Source organism: Bos indicus, chromosome 11, assembly GCF_029378745.1.
Source record: "Bos indicus isolate NIAB-ARS_2022 breed Sahiwal x Tharparkar chromosome 11, NIAB-ARS_B.indTharparkar_mat_pri_1.0, whole genome shotgun sequence".
Classification (NCBI taxonomy): domain Eukaryota; kingdom Metazoa; phylum Chordata; class Mammalia; order Artiodactyla; family Bovidae; genus Bos; species Bos indicus.
The window spans coordinates 5,943,905-5,961,823 of NC_091770.1; the positions used below are offsets into that span (position 1 = coordinate 5,943,905).

The 17,919-nt window shown below is 45.4% G+C and overlaps 1 protein-coding gene across 6 annotated transcripts in view; it reads right to left on the reverse strand.

Moving 5' to 3' along the window:
- The window catches only part of TBC1D8 (TBC1 domain family member 8), a 141,296-nt gene that overhangs the window by 18,221 nt on the left and 105,156 nt on the right, over positions 1-17,919 (reverse strand). For all 6 annotated transcript variants that reach the window (XM_070798300.1, XM_070798299.1, XM_070798301.1 and 3 more), the window contains 8 exons: positions 16,915-17,129; positions 16,196-16,313; positions 12,912-13,197; positions 11,887-12,016; positions 11,645-11,743; positions 10,344-10,412; positions 1,972-2,212; positions 1,074-1,139 (listed from right to left, as the gene is read on the reverse strand). In XM_070798300.1, coding sequence (XP_070654401.1) covers positions 1,074-1,139; positions 1,972-2,212; positions 10,344-10,412; positions 11,645-11,743; positions 11,887-12,016; positions 12,912-13,197; positions 16,196-16,313; positions 16,915-17,129 — 1,224 coding nt within the window. The remainder of the gene's footprint in view (positions 1-1,073; positions 1,140-1,971; positions 2,213-10,343; positions 10,413-11,644; positions 11,744-11,886; positions 12,017-12,911; positions 13,198-16,195; positions 16,314-16,914; positions 17,130-17,919) is intronic.

The window sequence follows — 17,919 nt, forward strand, 5'->3', positions numbered from 1 at the left end:
AAACTGTCACTATCTGTAGATGACGTGACACCATATGTAGAAAATCTTAAGTGAAAGTGAAAGCTGCTCAATCGTGTCCAACTCTTTGCAGCTCCATAGACTATACAGTCCATGGAATTCTATGGTCCAGAATACTGGAGTGGGTAGCCTTTCCCTTCTCCAGGCCGTCTTCCCAACCCAGGGATCAAACCCAGGTCTCCCGCATTACAGGCGGATTCTTAACCATCTGAGCCACAAGGGAAGCAGATGACATGATACCATATGTAGAAAACCTTAAAGGTTCCACTAAAACACTCCTGGTATATATGAATTCAGTAAAGTTGCACACACGCATACATACACACAACAGAATACTACTCAGCCAGAAAAAGGAAGAAAATCTTATCATTTGCAACAATATAGATGGACCTTGAGGGCATTATGCTAAGCAAATAAGTCAGAGAAAGACAAATATTATACAGTTTCAGTCATATGTGCAATCTAAAAAATGAAACAAATAAAACTCCTTGATACAGAGGTCAGATGGTTATCAGAAGAGAAAGTGGTTGAGAGGTGGGCAAAACAGGTGAAGGAGGTCAATTTTATGGTGACAAATGGTAACGAGATTTACTGTGGTGATCACTTTGTGGTGTATACAAAGACTGAACCATTATGTTTTACACCTGAAACTAAATACAATATTATATACCAGTTTTGCCTCATTGGAAACAACAAGACAAAACAGTAAGCTACAATAACCATCTATAGAGGCAACCAAGGTTTGTTTCCCCCACATCCCACAGGCTGGTGGTTCTTGAAGTGTGGTCCTCAGACCCAGTGAATCAGAACAGGTAGGCCAGGCATCCTGTGTTATAACAGGCTGCCCAAATGATTCTGATGCACACTCGGGTTTGGGAACCCCTGCCACAGGCCACACAACATGGTACGTCAAACCTGTCATCAGCCCCTCCAAACTAGAAATGTCTTGCCTCAAGTTTAAATACGTTTAAAAAGAGAAGAACCTCAAGGTCATGCTCAAAGTTGATCCAGGTCAAGGCACAACAGAGCCTCATTTTCTACTTAGAATTTCTTACCTGGAGGGATATGAAGCCGATATAACAGTTTAATTTTCTCATTCATTTCTCCATTATACATAATATCTGCAAAATTAAAGGAGAGAGAGAGAGACTGAGCAGAGGCAAATGGTTCAAATCCAGGTGTCAGGACACAGTCAGTGTAGAGAGAACGTAGTGAGGCAGTGTTTGTTGACCTGACACTTCATCTCCCACCTCTCCAGACACAGTGTGTGTGGAAAGAAAATGTGAGAAGAGCTGCAAGATAACCTTGGGAATCTTATCTGGCCTCACAGCTTCGGAAAGATTTTAATTTTAGCTGCAAGAGTTAGGAACGTGGGTAGTGGGAAGGACAAATGAGGTGAGGATTAACATACACACCACTATGTGTGAAATAAACAACCAGTAAGGACCTATTGTATAGTTCCTTGTATCACAAGGAACTATAATCAATATTGGGTAATAATCTATAGGGGAAAAGAATCTGAAAAAAAAAAAATATATATATACACACACATACATATATGACTTGTACAACTGAATCTCTGTGCTGTATATCTGAAATTTATACAATATTATAAATCAAATACACTTCAATTAAAAAGTGTGTGTTTTTTTAAATGAGTTAGGAAGGTGTCTCCTAACAACCCATCGCCACACCCTGGGTGCCCAGAAGCACATGGTCAATGACCTTTAATGTTGAGCACCTGGGCTCCCCTCCCCACCGTGACCCTTAGGAAGCATAAGAGGGGTCATGAGAGGAGCCTGCAGAGGGCTTTCTAAAGTCCCCAAACCACATCGGGCGAGTCACAGATCTATTTCATTGAGTGGATGTGCCTGCTTCACTATCCCTTTGTCTTGTGTTCACAGATTCACATCCCGTATGAACTCACTGAAGAAAAGACCCACAGAGTCATACCGAGGCAGCTCACGAATGCTTTGAATTCGATAAGGTGGTCCATGTTTTCGTCCAGAAGCCTGAAAGTCCTTTCTGCGAGGATTTCCGTGTGGGCCCCGCAGGTCCACGGCGAGACGAGCTGGAACAGGCGTGCAAACTGCTGGGCGTCTATGCGGTACTGCTCTGCATAGGGCCTGCTGGGGTCGTGGCGTGGGGCCATGGGCCGAGGCTGCTCCCAGTAGCAGCTCATCATGTGTTCTCTCTACCAGGAAGGAGAGGGGCCTGTAAGGGGCAGTGGCTCCCCAGGGAGACCACACACGTGAAGGCCAAAGCCAGCCTGGCCTTCTCTCCTAGCTTGCTTTGCAAAATTATTAAGCAGCAAATAAGCACCATTATAACACAAAAAATGAAAAAACTAACCGTGTCATCGCTCCAACCAGACATGTAAAAGTTTTCGCTTATTACCCTGTAGTCCTTGCCTACATGCATATGTAATTTTGACATTTTTAAAATTAAGGTTTCTTTTTTTCACTGTAGCTAAATATACTTAATCAAATTTACCGTTTTAATAATTTTAAAAAAAATTTTTTTTTTCTATTTTCTTGGGTCATGTGGCATGCGGGATCTTAGTTCCCTGACCAAGGATTTACCCCATGAACCCTGCAGTGGAAGCATGGTGTCTTAACCACTGGGAAGTCCCCATTTTAGCAATTTTGAAATGTATAGCTCGGCTATCATTGTTTTGATTAAAGAAGTCGTACAATTTTTATTCTGATATTTTCACTTAAAATCGTATTATTCAAAAGTCAAAAACTACTAGATAAATCTATAGACTACAGAAGAAACTAGCATCGCTGGTTACCTGTGGGGGTAGAAGACAGGGGCAGGCACCCAGATTAAAAAGCAAGCGTTTTTACTACATGCTGTTTTTTATACGTTCTGAATTTTGAACCACATGACCATATTAACAAGTCAAAAATTTAAAAGAAAAAAAAAAGACCATTTGAAGTCTTGGGAATAGACTGAAAACTAAAGCAATCAACACGGGCCCCACCACTGATCACTGAGGACCAGCTAGCTCTTCAAGAATGTATCTTTTGCACCTGTACTACATCATCTTGTGGGACGCTTCGGCTCACTGACTCAGAATCCTTTCATGACTTCAGTGCCCTCTGCCCACAGGATGGCACAGGAACAAGCACAGATGCTCTACCATCCCCGTGCCTGTGCTCAGATGGAGACCAAAATGCCATTTATAATTTTACTGCATATTACCAGCAGCCATGTTCTTCAAAAAGCCTTTGCAGAACGATGAGAAGTACTGTAAGAACTTTTAAGTGTAAAATGAAGGTCTCGTAAATTCCCATTTCTCAAAACCCAAGACATGCTGTGAATTTGCATGTATATTTTTGTCATCCTGTCATGCTAGCTAGAGGCCCTCAGAATCCTATCCAGAAGAACACAGTTATAAAAGCTAAAGACCAGTGCAACCAATTTACACAGAATCCTAGAAGCCAATACAAAAATCAGCAAAGGATACGAAGAAATGATACAAGAAAGTAGACAGTTAGCCAATAAATTTACAAAAGGGTATGCAACCTCACTAATGAGTATGCAAATTTAAGTTAAAATGAAATGCAATTTTCTGGGACTTCCCTAGTGGTACACTGGCTAAGATGCCGGTACTCCCAACACAGGGGGCTCAGGTTCAATCCCTGGTCAGGGAACCAGATCCCACACATTGCAGCAAGAGTTCACAGGCCACAACAAAAGATCCCGCATGCCTCAGTGAACACTGAAGATTCCGTGTGCCACAACTAAGACCCAGTGCAACCAAATAAATAAATAAACAGTTTTTTAAAAGCGAAATGCAATTTTCTACAAGGCTCGCAAAATTTTTAAAGATCCATAATATTAAATGATAGCTAAGTGTGAAACATTAGGAAATGAACACTTTTAGACATCATCAGTGGAACTGAAATCTGAAAGATCTAGAACACTTTAGCAACAGTGACTGAAATTTGGTTTGTGCATCCCTAAGGAACCCGTCCTACAGAAACAGCAGCACAGGTGTCTGGAGAAAGGCTCAAGGATGCTCCGCACAGCACTGTTTATAAAGCAGAAAAACTGGAAACGAGATAGATGGCCTTCAGCGGGCGAAAGGTGAATAAGCTGTGGTTCAGCCCTACAATCGAATTCTGCTGTCACTAAAAAAGAATGAGAAAAGATCTGCAGATACTGACTCTAGAAGAATGCCCATGGTAAAAACTGCAGGGACTTCTCTGGTCCAGTGGTTAAGACTCCATGCTTCCAATGCAGGCAGCACAGGGTCGATCCCTGGTCAGGGAAATAAGATTCCACATGCTACATGGTGTGGCCATAAAATTTTAGAAACTGCAGACCGCTGTGTGTAGCACAATCTCATTTCTATATGGAAAAAAAAGTAAGAGTGCATTGCTTGTGTGTGTGTCTACAGAGGGATACAGTAAAAAGGGAAAGCAATCAGCAATCAGATTCACCATATACTGTAACAGTAATTACTGTACAAAATGGGACTATAGGCACAGACAGGATAAGACTCTTTCAATTTTGCTTAGTTATTTTTCTTTTTAAATAGTGAGTGTAGGTATTAGTCTATACACTATATATGTATTTTTATATAAATATATATAGCATAGAAATATATATATATTGTATATTTTTGTTTCAGTTTGTGTTTTTAAATTAACTTTCAAAAATAAAAGTATTAACCAGAACACAGAAGCAGGCAAAATAATATTAAACAAACCAAATGCTCTCCAGGGCCTGATAATCCAGAAGTGAATACATTTAGCTGAATGTTAACAACAGCCGGTGAATCTCATTCCTGATTTCTTTCCCTTTTTACTGTATCCTCTGTAGACACACACACACAGCAATGCAAGTTGAAACAGCCAGCTAGCGGGAAGCTGCCGCACGGCACAGGGAGCTCAGCTCAGTGTCTATGATGACCAAGAGGGGTGGGAGGGAGGGTCAAGAGTGAGGGGACACATGCCTACATACAGCTGATTCACACTGTCATACAGCTGAAACTAACAACATAAAACAGCTATACTCCAATTTTTTAAAAAGCGCACTTTGGGACTGTATTAACACAAGGCAGTGTTTCAGGTCCCGGGTGTTTCCTAGAGTGGCCCCTGACACCAAGTCTATGCTACCAAGTACAGATAGTTCCCATCTCACATGCAGAGAGAAGACTAATAAAACTGTTCTCAGTTTCAGAGAATAAGGGACAGACGTCACAAACATGGGTTTATATAATTTAAAACACTGCTTTATATCTGGGTGGACCTTGAGGGCACTATAGTAAGTGAAATAAGTCAGAGAAAGACAAATACTATATGATCTTGTAAGTGGAATCTAAAACAATATAACAAATGATTCCAGTCATAGAGAAGGATCAGATTCGTGGTTTTACCAGAGGCAGGAGCTGGGGGTGGGCTGTAGAATAAGATGGTGGTGGTCAAAAGGTACAAATTTCCAGTTAAAAGGCAAATGAGTCCTGGGGATGTATATATATCACGATGACTACACTTAGCACTGCTGTATGGTATATTCCAAAGTTGCTGAGAGTAGGTCCTAAAATTTCTCATCACAAGAAAAAAACCATTTTTGTTGCTTTGGGTTTTTTTTTTTTTTTTTTGTATCTATATGATTATACAGTGGAAGTGACAAATAGATTCAAGGAATCAGATCTGATAGAGTGCCTGAAGAAATATGGACTGAGGTATTTTAACACTGTATAGGAGACAGTGATCAAAATCATCCCCAAGAAAAAGAATGCAAAAATGCAAAATGGTTGTCTGAGGAGGCCTTACAAATAGCTTCGAAAAGAAGAGAAGTGAAAAGTAAAGGAGAAAAGGAAAGATATACCCATCTGAATGTAGAGTTCCAAAGAATAGTAAGCAGAGATAAGAAAGGCTTCCTAAATGAACACTGCAAAGAGAAGAAGACAATAGAATGGAAAAGACTAGAGATCTCTTCAAGAAAATAAGAAATACCAAGGTGACATTTCATGCAAAGATGGGCACAATAAAGGACAGAAATGATATGGACCTAACAGAAGCAGAAGATATTAAGAAGAGGTGGTAAGAATACACAGAAGAACTATATGAAAAAGATCTTCATGACCCAGATAATTAGAATGGTGTGATCACTTACCTACAGCCAGACATCCTGGAATGCCAAGTCAAGAAGGCCTTAGGAAGCATCACTATGAAAAAAGCTAGTAGAGGAGATGGAATCCCAGCTGAGCTATTTCAAATCCTAAAAGATGATGCTGTGAAAGTGCTGCACTCAATATGCCAGCAAATTTGGAAAACTCAGCAGTGGCCACAGGACTGGGAAAGGTCAGTTTTCATTCCAATCCCAAAGAAGGGCAATGCCAAAGAATGCTCAAACTACTGCACAATTGCACTCATCTCACATGCTAGCTAAGTAATGCTCAAAATTCTCCAAGGAAGGCTTCAACAATATGTGAATTGAGAACTTCCAGATGGTCAGGCTGGATTTAGAAAAGGCAGAGGAACCAGAGATCAAACTGCCAACATCCAATGGATCATAGAAAAAGCAAGAGAATTCCAGGAAAGCATCTACTTCTGGTTCATTGATTGTGCTAAAGCCTTTCTTTGACTGTGTGGATCACAACAAACTGGGAAATTCTTAAAGAGATGCTAATATCAAACCACCTTACCTGCCTCCTGAGAAACCTGTATGCAGGTCAAAAAGCAATAGTTAGAACTGGACATGGAACAACAGATTGATTCAAAACTGGGAAAGGAGTATGACAAGGCTGTATATTGTCACCCTGCTTATTTAAGTTATATGCAGAGTAGTACATCATGAGAAATGCTGGAGTGGATGAAGCATAAACTGGCATCAAGATTGCTGGGAGAAATATCAATAACTTCAGATACACAGATGACACCACCGTTATGGCAGAAAGCGAAGACGAACTCTTGATGAAGGTGAAAGAAGAGAGTGAAAAAGTTGGCTTAAAACTCAACATTCAAAAAACTAAGATCAAGGCATCCAGCCCCATCACTTCATGACAAACAGACGGACAAACAATGGAAACAGTGAGAGACTATTTTTGGGGGCTCCGAAATCACTGCAGATGGTGACTGCAGCCATGAAATTAAAAGATGCTTGCTCCTTGGAAGAAAAGCTATGACAAACTTAGATAGCATATTAAAAAGCAGAGACATTACTTTGCCAACAAAGGTCTGTATAGTTAAAGCTATGGTTTTTCTAGTCATGTATACATGTGAGAATTAGACCATAAAGAAGGCTGAATGCCAAAGAATTAATGCTTTTGAAAGTGGAGTTGGAGAAGACTCTTGAGAGTCCCATGGACTGCAAAGGAGATCAAACCAGTCAATCCTAAAGGAAATCAATCCTGAATATTCACTGGAAGGACTGATGTTGAAGCTGAAGCTCCAATACTTCGGCCATCTGATGCGAAGAGCCAACTCATTAGAAAAGATCCTGATGCTGAGAAAGATTGAAGGCGGGAGGAGAAGGGAATGACAGAGGACGAGATGGTTGGATGACATCACCGACTCAATGGATAGGAGTTTGAGCAAGATTTGGCAGATGGTGAAGGACAGGGAAGTTTGGCGTGCTACAGTCCATGGGGTTGCAAAGAGTTGGATACGACTGAGCAACTGAATAACAAATGACATGATGGATGTTAACCTACTGTGAATCATTTTGCAATATATGTAATTCACTATGCTGTACCGCTTACACTCAATGCTGTAGGTCAATTATATCTCAATGAAACAGAAAAAAAAAGAACTGCATTCAGGCAAAAAAGAAAGATGACTTTAAATTCAGAATAAAAATGGATTTCACTAAGTACACACTGTTCATCTTTAATAGGAAAGAGTTTGTAAAAAAGACAGTCAGAGAAGACTGTTAACAAAGAGAACAGTCACACCTGTACATCCCAGGCTTAGGAAAGGACGCAGGGAAGTTAAGGCCACTCTTTAATCCTTAATGAGAATCTATCACATATTTATTCAACAATGTAAGGGTATCTCTTTGTGGCCCTTTCCCTGGGAAAATGAACCTCTGGTTCAAAAGACAAGAGACACATGCAAAATCCAACTAGGGAACCTTACATCTTGCAATGACCCAGAGGGATGGGAAGCGGAGGGTGGTGGGAGGGGGGTTCAGGATGGGGAACACATGTACACCTGTGGCGGATTCATGTCAATGTATGGCAAAACCAATACAATATTGTAAAGTAAATGGCCTCCAATTAAAATAAAACAAAAACAAAAAAACAAGCGTTAAGATATATGAAGTCAGAATGGATATATGTATGTATGTGTACGGTTGAGTCGCTCTGCTGTCCACCTGAAACTACAATATAGTTAATCAGCTATAAAATAAAATAAAAAGTTAAAGAAAAAGAGTACTCCCTAATAAACATCCTGAACACCAAAAAAATTAATTAATTAAATGTATGAGGTCAGACTACAAAAGCCAAGGAAATTCAGAGAAGGTCAGGAGCAAGAGCTGAGGTGGGGGCAGCCTGCGGGTTGTTCTGCGGGGCGTGAGGACGACCCTGGTGCACACGGGCGGTGCCTCAGGTTGTGCCACAGAACGAGACACCACGCTTATGACGCTGTCTCACTGAAATTCCTTTTGGAAGTGTTATCTTGAAATTGGCGTTGTAGTCACAGTTAACATTTGTAGTCAGCCCTACACAAATGAAGGGCTGCAGAGCTAACAACAAATACGAAAATAAATTTCACCCACATCGTTCACAGAAAAGATAGAAATAGGAAACAGGAAATGGCTGGCTGTCTTCTTTAAATACTCCTTGTATGAAAGTTTAATAATATGGTTAGTACTTAATGCCGTTCATGGTGAACTTAAAGCAATCTTTTAAGTTATATAAGTTCAGATGTCCGACGTGTCTTATTCTCCCAAATTGAGAACAGTCAGCCCTAAAGAAATTAGACTCTTCACGCTAAATATCACCTTGGTTTACCTGCTATTGTGTTTCTAGTATTCACTGTTTTACTTGACAAAGAGGTGGGGCATGGGACACCAAGTCACCTTTGACTCTGTATTTTCTCTTCATGCAACAGAGAAAACTATACAACTTGAAAACCAGTGATGTTTACAGGAGTCCTCATCACACGTCCTGCTGACGAGGGGTGAGGAGTGCCAGCAGCTGACTGAGCAGCCACGCGCGTCAGTGACCGCAGCAGGCAGTGACGCGACGGCCACGGGACGGCCAGACGGCTCTGTGGCTCCACTCAGAGCCTACACGCTGCTCGGGACTATTTCAAGTACACGGCAATTCAAGTTCAGAGAACCAAGGGCTCAGAGTCCCCACCCGAAGAGCTCCAGTGGCCAGACTCCTCTGGGTCTGCCACTGCTCTGCTGGCCGGCGCTCTGCTCCTCTCCCCTTCACCGCCGAAGCTGTCAGGAGTGGGTCCACTGTCTGCCTCTCTTCCCCATTTCTACTGACTGTTTCGAGCAAGAAAATTTCTAGGAAGGCACTTGAAAATGGTCTTTGCAGGATGATGTAAGTAGCAAGAGCTGGGAATCCACCTAAATACCCAAATATTCAAAATACAGTTTACTGTATTAAGTACTGGGGCTTCCCTAGTGGCTCAGATGGTAAAGAATCTGCCTGCAATGGGGGAGACCCAGGTTCGATCCCTGGGTCTGGAAGATCCCCTGAAAAAGGGAATGGCCACCAACTATTAAGCATTACCAACAGGACAAGTTGTAAACTGATTTAAAAATAAGATCATATGGCAACATGAAAAAGTATTAATAACAGCATCAAGGAAAACAGAACATAAATAAGCATCCAGACCAGCCCCACAAACCAAAAAATATGTATACACGTCTTGTAGGTGGTGTTATGAGTAAAACGTACGTGAGGTGATACAGGAAACTATATTCAATACCTTGTAATAATCTATAATGAAAACATACAATATGTGTATAACTGAATCACTGTGCTATACACCAGAATCAAAGACAACATTGTAAATCAACTATACTTCAACTTAAAAAATAACAACAGGAAAAAAATGGATACAAGGAGACAGTTTAGTAAGAATCACTGTGTGTCCACGGCTGACTGGGAACTGCTGTTGGGCAGTGTGGGGTGCGTCCCCGTCACTGAGGGCCTCTGGGCCGAGCGCAGCAGCATTCATGCACGGGCTCAGCAGGTACCGTCAAGCCAGAGCCGGCTGGCAGGGGCCGCCCTAGCCTCGCTGCACTCAGCAGGCCCATGCTGGCCCTTCCCCGCCGCAGGTGGGCAGCCTTGGCTGCGGCCTGACTCAGGGTCTGTCGCTTCCTTACCCCCCAGAGTCTCCTACCTTGAATAAATCATAGAGCTCCTCCAGGTCTTCAGGAAGGACAGAGACTTCTGGGATAACGACTCGGAGCTGGAGGAAAGAACAAACAGGCATGGAGTGAATGCTCTGCCTGCCCTGGAGGATCAGGGGTCAAGAAGGCGCGTCCCACTGGAGTGGACGCTGGGCGCCCAGATCATCCAGAGATGGCTTTATGGAGACTTTCTCAGGGCTTCATCCTCAACCTTTCTCATTCACACATCAAAGACTCAGGACAAGCATTTAAATACTTGCAAAGGACCAAACACTAGCAAGGCTAGAGCTTGGGTGGCAAGTTCCTGCAGCATAACCACCAGCACTATAGGCCTGGACTTCCCTGGTGGTCCAGTGGTTAAGAGTCAGCCTGCCAGTGCTGGGGACAAAGGTTCGATCCCTGGTCTGGGAAGATCCCCACAGGCCACAGAGCAGCTAAGCCCGCATGCCGCAACCACGGAAGCCCGTGCACCCTAGAGCCTGTGCTCCACAGTGAGAGACATCATAGCCATGAGAAGCCCTTGAACCACAACTGGAGAGGCGCCCCCACTCATCACAGCTAGAGAAAAGCCCACGCAGCAGTGCAGAGCCAGCTCAGCCAAAAATAAATGAATAATACATAGATTTTTTTTTTAATTATGTGCACTTAGTCCTGTCTGACTCTCTGTGACCTCACAGACTGTAACCTGCCAGGCTCCTCTGTCCATGGGGATTTCCTGGCAAGAATAAATATTGGAGTGGTGTGCCACTTCCTACGCCAGTAGTAGTGGCTCCTAAAAAAAAAAGACTGCAGGCTCTGGGCACCGGGCAACTTCTATATTGTCCCTTATTTAACCCCACACGATGAGTGTTGTTATCCTCATTTTACAACCAGGGAGACAGAGGCTCACAGTAGCTAACTTCCTCAGAATCTGTCTGACTCTAAAACTAAATCCACGCTGTTTCTTCACTAGCTCACCGCTGTCAAGCTGTCGTTAGTTGCTCAGCTGTAACCGACTCTTTGTGACCCCAGGGACTGTAGCCCCCCAGACTCCTCTGTCCATGGGATTTCCCAGGCAAGAATACTGGAGTGGGTTGCCTTTGCCTTTTCCAGGGCATCTTCCTGACCCAGGTATCGAACCCAGGTCCCCTGCATTGTAAGCAGAATCTTTACCATCTGAACCACTTAGTTGTTAATTTAATGCAAAAAAAACACAAAAGCTGTCACTCTCCTGTCAGGAGGCAGCAGGAGGCCCAGCTCGGGTCAGCGCCCAGCCGCTGGGAGCTGTGGTCCGGAGGCGGCCTCTACTCACCACGTTCTGCTTCGTGGTGTCCTCGTGGCCCTGGAGGACTCGGATCCTGTGCCTGCAGCGCATGTGCTCGATCTGAGCCACAGACTGGTCCCCAAATTTCTGCAGGGGAGAGAGGGAGCACTTGCTCACAGAATCCTCTCTGCATCCAGACAGCAGACAAGCAGCAGCCCCCAACACCTCCCTGGAAGTTCACCTCCCGAGAGACCTGGGGGCAGGGACAGGCGGGGACGGGGCCCAGGTACCTCGTAGGAGTCCCGGATCAGGTCTGCGATGTCGGTCACAGGACACGGCTCCTGGTCGTCAGAGAAGAAGGCGTGGTGGCTGCCAATCGGGGGTCCCGGGCTGTCCTCGTTCTTGACGTGGTCCAGAAACCTGGGCACATGAGACACCAGGGAAGCACAGGATTACCATCCCCTCCCCAACCTGGGCACCTCGCAGCCCCCACCGCCTTCACAGGGGCCCAGACGTGGGCAGCAACTGTCAAACTGGCTCCTCTGTCTCCAGTCACTGTGAAAGGCCAGGCCGCTATAGCTACACTCATTCTAGAGAAAAGGAGAAACGAACACGAAGACGGACATGGTGCCCCTGGAGCCGTAGGAAGTTTTCCTAGGTCTCTGACACTCTGGCTTCCCTGGTGGCTCGGACAGTGAAGAATCTGCCTGCAATGTGACACACCCAGGTTTCAATCCCTGGGTCGGGAAGATCCCCTGGAGAAGGGAATGGCAACCTGCTCCAGTATTCTTGCTTGGGAAATCCCATGGACAGAGTCTGGTGGGCTACAGTCCACGGGGTCGCAAAGAGTAGGACATGACTAAGCGACTAACACTTTCACTTTTTTGACTCTCCAGTGATGTAAATACTGTGTTTCCACAGTATTCTGAACAGGAACTTGTCATTTATCAGCCAGCTTGCCCTTAGTTCCACACATCCCCGGGCTAGCGGGCTTTGCCTTCACTGCAACACACCCGTTTCTGTGCACAAAACGTCCACATCCCCCAGGTGGCTTCCTAAGGCCCATGTTTCCCTGCCCGCCTGCCCTCCTTCCGTTCAAGGTCACTGGAGGTCCATCTAGACTTAGGACACTTGAACCTGTTCAGAGAAAGACAGCAGTACCCTCACCTTCCTGCCTCTTGGTGGACAGGAGCGAGGGAAGGTGGCTAGGATGACAAGGTCGCCGATGGCTTGGCCACAGGGGACCACAAGGTGGCAGAGTGGAGGGGAGCCCCACAGTGACAGCCCAGTCCAGCCACAGGGCTCCCTGCCTCACCTGCTGAGGACCATGAAGGCCTGGCTGTCATCCTTGCTGCTGCACAGGCCCTCGGCAGTGGCCTCCAACACAGCCAGTCCCAGCTGGAAGATGGCCTTGATGCCATCGTAGAAGAAGCAGTCGACCACGTTCACGGCACTCTCCAGGGGCATGATGCTGAGGAAGAGCGTGAGGAACCAGGACAGGGAGATGGACGCCAGGGCCGAGAGGTCGTGCATGTGCTCCGCCAGCTCAGGGAGCTGCTCCTTGATGAGCTCCTCGAAGACGGACTGGTCCACCTGGGCCCCTGGGGAAGGAGCCACGGAGACTGGCTGCAGAGGGAGTCACTCCCTCTCAGATTAGAGCTGCTCTGAGATACACAGAACCATGACACAGGATGGGAGTCCAGGAAAGGACTCACACTTGGTTCACTGACTTCTGATGTTTGGACCAAGGTGATGCAATGGGGGAAGGATAGTATTTTCATCTGGCATTTTCAAAAACAGTGCTCCTATCTACAACAGCTAGGATATGGAAGCAAACTAGATGTCCATCAAAGTATGAATGGATAAAGAAGCTGTGGTACATGTATACAATGAATATTACTCAGCCATAAAAAGGAACACATTTGAGTCAGTCCTAATGAGGTGGATGAGCCTAGAGTCGATTATACAGAGTAAGTCAGAAAGAGAAAAACAAATATTGTATATTAATGCATATATACAGAATCTAGAAAGATGGTTCTGATGAGCCTATTTACAGGGCAGCAGTGGAGACCCAGACACAGAAAACAGACTTACGGACGCAGTTGGGGAAGGAGAGGAAGAGACGAAAGGAGAGAGTAGCCTTGAAACATATACACTACCATATATAAAACAGAGAGCAGGTGGGAATTTGCTATATGACTCAGGGAGCCCAACTGGTGCTCTCTGACACCCTAGAGGGGTAGGATTGGGTGGGAGGCAGGAGGGAGGTTCAGGAGGGAAGGGACATATGTATACCTATGGCTGATTCATGCTGATGTATGGCAGAAACCAACACAATATTGTAAACCAATTACCCTTCAATTATAAATAAAACAGTGCTGAATCAAGTGCCCACCTACGTGGGCGGGGGAGGGGGAAGGGACCCTCTTCCTACCTCAAACCATTCAGAAAAAGACCTATGAAATGTGTCATGGACTTAGGTATAAAAGCTAATGCTGAAAAAACATCTAAAAGAAAATACAGGCAAAAGGCTAAAATTTCTTAGGACACAAAAGCATTAACCATAGAAAAATTATGAATTGGATTTCATCAAAATTAAAGACTGGTATTCTTCAAAAGAGACCATTCATAAAATGAAAATGCAAACTTCAAACTCAGAGAAAATATTTGTGGCAACTATATCTGACAAAGGTTTTGTAATCAAAAATAAAGAACTGAAGCAACTCGATAATAAGAAATCAATAAACAAATCTTTAAACAAAAAAAAAGCAAAAGATTTGTACATTTCTAAAGTGACAAATGGCCAATAAGCACAGAAAAATAGGTTCAACATCATTAACAATGATTAGAGAAATGGAAATTAAAATCACCACGATATACCACTCTAACCCACCAGAATGGCTAAAATTAAAAAGACATAAAATTCCAAGTATAAACAGGGATATGGAGCAACTGGAACTCCCATGCGTTGCTGGTATGAGATAATGTGAATACGTTTTGTCCATTTTGGAAAACTGACAGTTTCTTATAAAGTTAAGCATATATCTAACCGTGACCCAGGAATTCTACTCCTGGGTAAATCCTAAGAAAAGTGTCAATATATATTCCAAAAAGACTTATACTCGGATGTTCCCTGGGACTTATAAGAAGAAACTGGAAACTCCGATGACTGGGATGAAAGAATCATGGTGTGAACGCACCATGAAATGGCACGCGGCAATGAAAAGGACCTGCTGATGTACCAACAGTATCTTGAGCGAAGGAAGTCAGAACATTCTCTACTATTACATTTATTCCAAGTTCAAGAACAAGCCAAGTAAACCTGTGGTGACAGAAATCAGTACCAGGTGTTGTGTGTGGCAGGGAACTCTGTGGGTTGTAGAAACGTTCCCTGCATTGGGGTGGTGGTCACATTATCATGGAGGGTCTACTGCTCACTGCTGACTACCATCTGTCACATCACCCAGTGAGGGCTTGGACAGCAGGCCCCCCAGTGACCTCGAGGTTCTGGTTACTCCTTGCTGCTCTGTACAACATTAAGTACCTCCTTTGAAATGAACGGAAGAGGGTAGCAAACCAATTAGCCACCCAAACACAGGAAGGGGGCCAGGGGAGAAGTCAAAGGCCACCTCCTTCCCAGCCAGACCTCCCTCCCTCCTGGTGGTCATCATACTCCCTCAGTTTTTAGATCTCAGTCTTCAAGCCTCTTCTTCTTGCCTTGTCCCTACATCCAGTCCTTTGCCAAATTCCATCTCACACCGCTTCTTCTGTTTCTAATGCCACGGCTGCCACCCTAAGTTTAGGCCATTCCCATCTCTCATTCTGGATTACTATACGGTGTCCCTAAGAGTATCGCCTGGCCAGAGCAATTTCCGTGTCATTTTCTCCACGAGGAGGTAGCTGGATCACAGAGAGGGTGCAAATTCAAATCTCAACCACACGAAGGTCAGCAGCGCACATGCCTGGGCACTGAGGGGTCACACACAGGTTTGCCCAGAGCCCGGGCAGTCACAGCTGCCCTTTCTTACAATCAGCCTGGATAAGTGAGGAGCTCTCCTCCTCTGCCCTTGATGTCGGGCCTCAAGGGTCTCCATTATTGCTCTACTCCCTCCATCTACTATCTGCAAGCTCCCTGGGGACCAAGAATGAGCCCTCCTCTCTTTCCAGGCCTCAGCATCAGCAAAAAACCTCTGTGGTTTTCACTTTTGGACTTGCTTTTTGAACCTAGGGATTTTTCTTTCCTTAAGTTCAGCTATCCATATAAAATAATTTTTCTTTATCCAAAAATCTGTAAGAGGGGACTTCCCAGGGATCCAGTGGTTAAGACTCTGTGCTCCCACTGCAGGAGGCATGGGTTTGATTCCTGGTCAGAGAACTAAGATACCTCATGCCACACAGCACAGCCAAAAAGAAAAAAAAATCTGTAAGAGTTTGTGGCAAAGAAGCAGTTGGGTTACCACATTCCACCCTTTTGCCAAAACTGTGCAGAGAGTTACATCAGTTAGTTTTGAAGATTCAAGAGTCAGACGGTGCTGGTGCAGAGACCAGCCGAGTCTCTGTATAACCACCCCGAGGGACAGAGGGGAAGGGAGCAGTTACCAATGACTCGGTGGTTGAAGTAGTCGGGCAGCATCCGCTCACACACAGCCACCAGCAGCCAGAAGGCTTCCTCCTCCTTAGCATACAGCAGCAGAACGGAGGTCAGGATGTTCATGGACTGCTCAGGGGATTCACAGGGGAGCGGACAATTACTGACCAGGTCACGTGTACCACACAGACATTCAACAACACACAAGCCCAAGGGATCCACAGAAGTCCAGACTACACAGATGAGAGATGCAGTATACCCAGCCAATCAAGACTGATCTGGAATGACCACAGTTATCAACGTGGGCCTCACAAGACCTGCTGGGCTGAATCATCAGCCACTGCTTTGTCCCTGGCCCCCAGGGAGTGATGCTGGGCTGGGCTGTGGAGCACGCCTTAGGCTCAGAACCCAACCCCACTAATCTCTGTGTCTATGTTCAGATTTAAAAATAATCCTGATGACTTCTGTACAGTTTAGAGATAGGACCCTCCAGAGCAGCTCCTGCAGTGGAGGCTGGGAGGCCATGAAGGCCGAATGGCCTCCTGAGGACAGGGGCCAGCTCATGCCACACTCTCCTGGGCACTGGGTAACACTCCTCCCACATCATCAGCTTGTCTGACTCCACGAGGCCGATTGCCTCCACAGGACAGTCCTTGGTACAGATGGCTAAGAACATGGCACCCGAGGCCTGGGTGGTTGGTCTGGGATGGCCCTGCAGCGCCCAGCTCACCTGGCAGTACCCGATCTTGGGGTTCCTGTGGGCATAGGCCGTCAGGACTCTCCTCAACGCTGCGATGCCCGTTTCGTTTTGGAAGGCGGGGTGCTCCGGCAAGGAACGGTGCAGGTCCCGCTCTATCTCCTCCGTCACCAGGCAACACTTTCCCATGGACTCCTCCACCAGGTTGCCGTAGTAACCCGGATGCGCGGCAAGGTCCGTGACGGCATCTGGTGATTTACAAGTAACATTTCAATGTTAGGTGGCGGCCTGGATGGGAGGGGAGTCTGGGAGAGAATGGATACGCGTCTGTATGGCCGAGTCCCTTTGCTGTTCAACTGAAACTCTCACAACACTGTTAATCGGCTCTTCTCCAATATGGGGCTGATTTCTGGGAGAGAGTCCACACGGGGAGGGGCCGGTCCTGTCGGAGGACCTCAGTGGGGTCTCACTATCTAAGCAACACAAAATAGTTAAGACCACACATGACCAAAAGGAACTTCACTTCTGCTAAAAACAAAAAGGAAAGGAAAAATGAAGTAATATGGCTTTTCTAAGAATAACCTTACAGAGAGAGGGGGAGAAGAGCTCATGCTAAAAATAGCTTTATACTAATATATTTATAATCAGTTGTATTCCTCAGTTACAGATGTATGTATGTGGCCTATCTGCCGCAACGAGAGAAAGCCTGTGTGCACCAATGAAGACCCAGTGCAACCAAAAATAAAGTACAAATTAATTTTTAAAAAAGCTATGGAGCACATGTTCTGTGGAGCACACGAGGACGCCCGTAAGGCTCCCAGAAGGGTCTCCGAGGAAGGTGGAGCCCTGGCCGCTATCCCCTCAGCACCACGAAAGGAGCAGCAGTCACACCCTGGACCGCAGGGCCCTCCCTTCCTGCTGGTCGGCCCCCGTTCCTTCACCGAGTGGCGCCACACGGCTCACAGAAGATGCCTCTGGAGACCTGGGCCCCAGGCTCAGCCCATCCACCGGCAAGCGTCAGATGAGAGATGCCCCAAA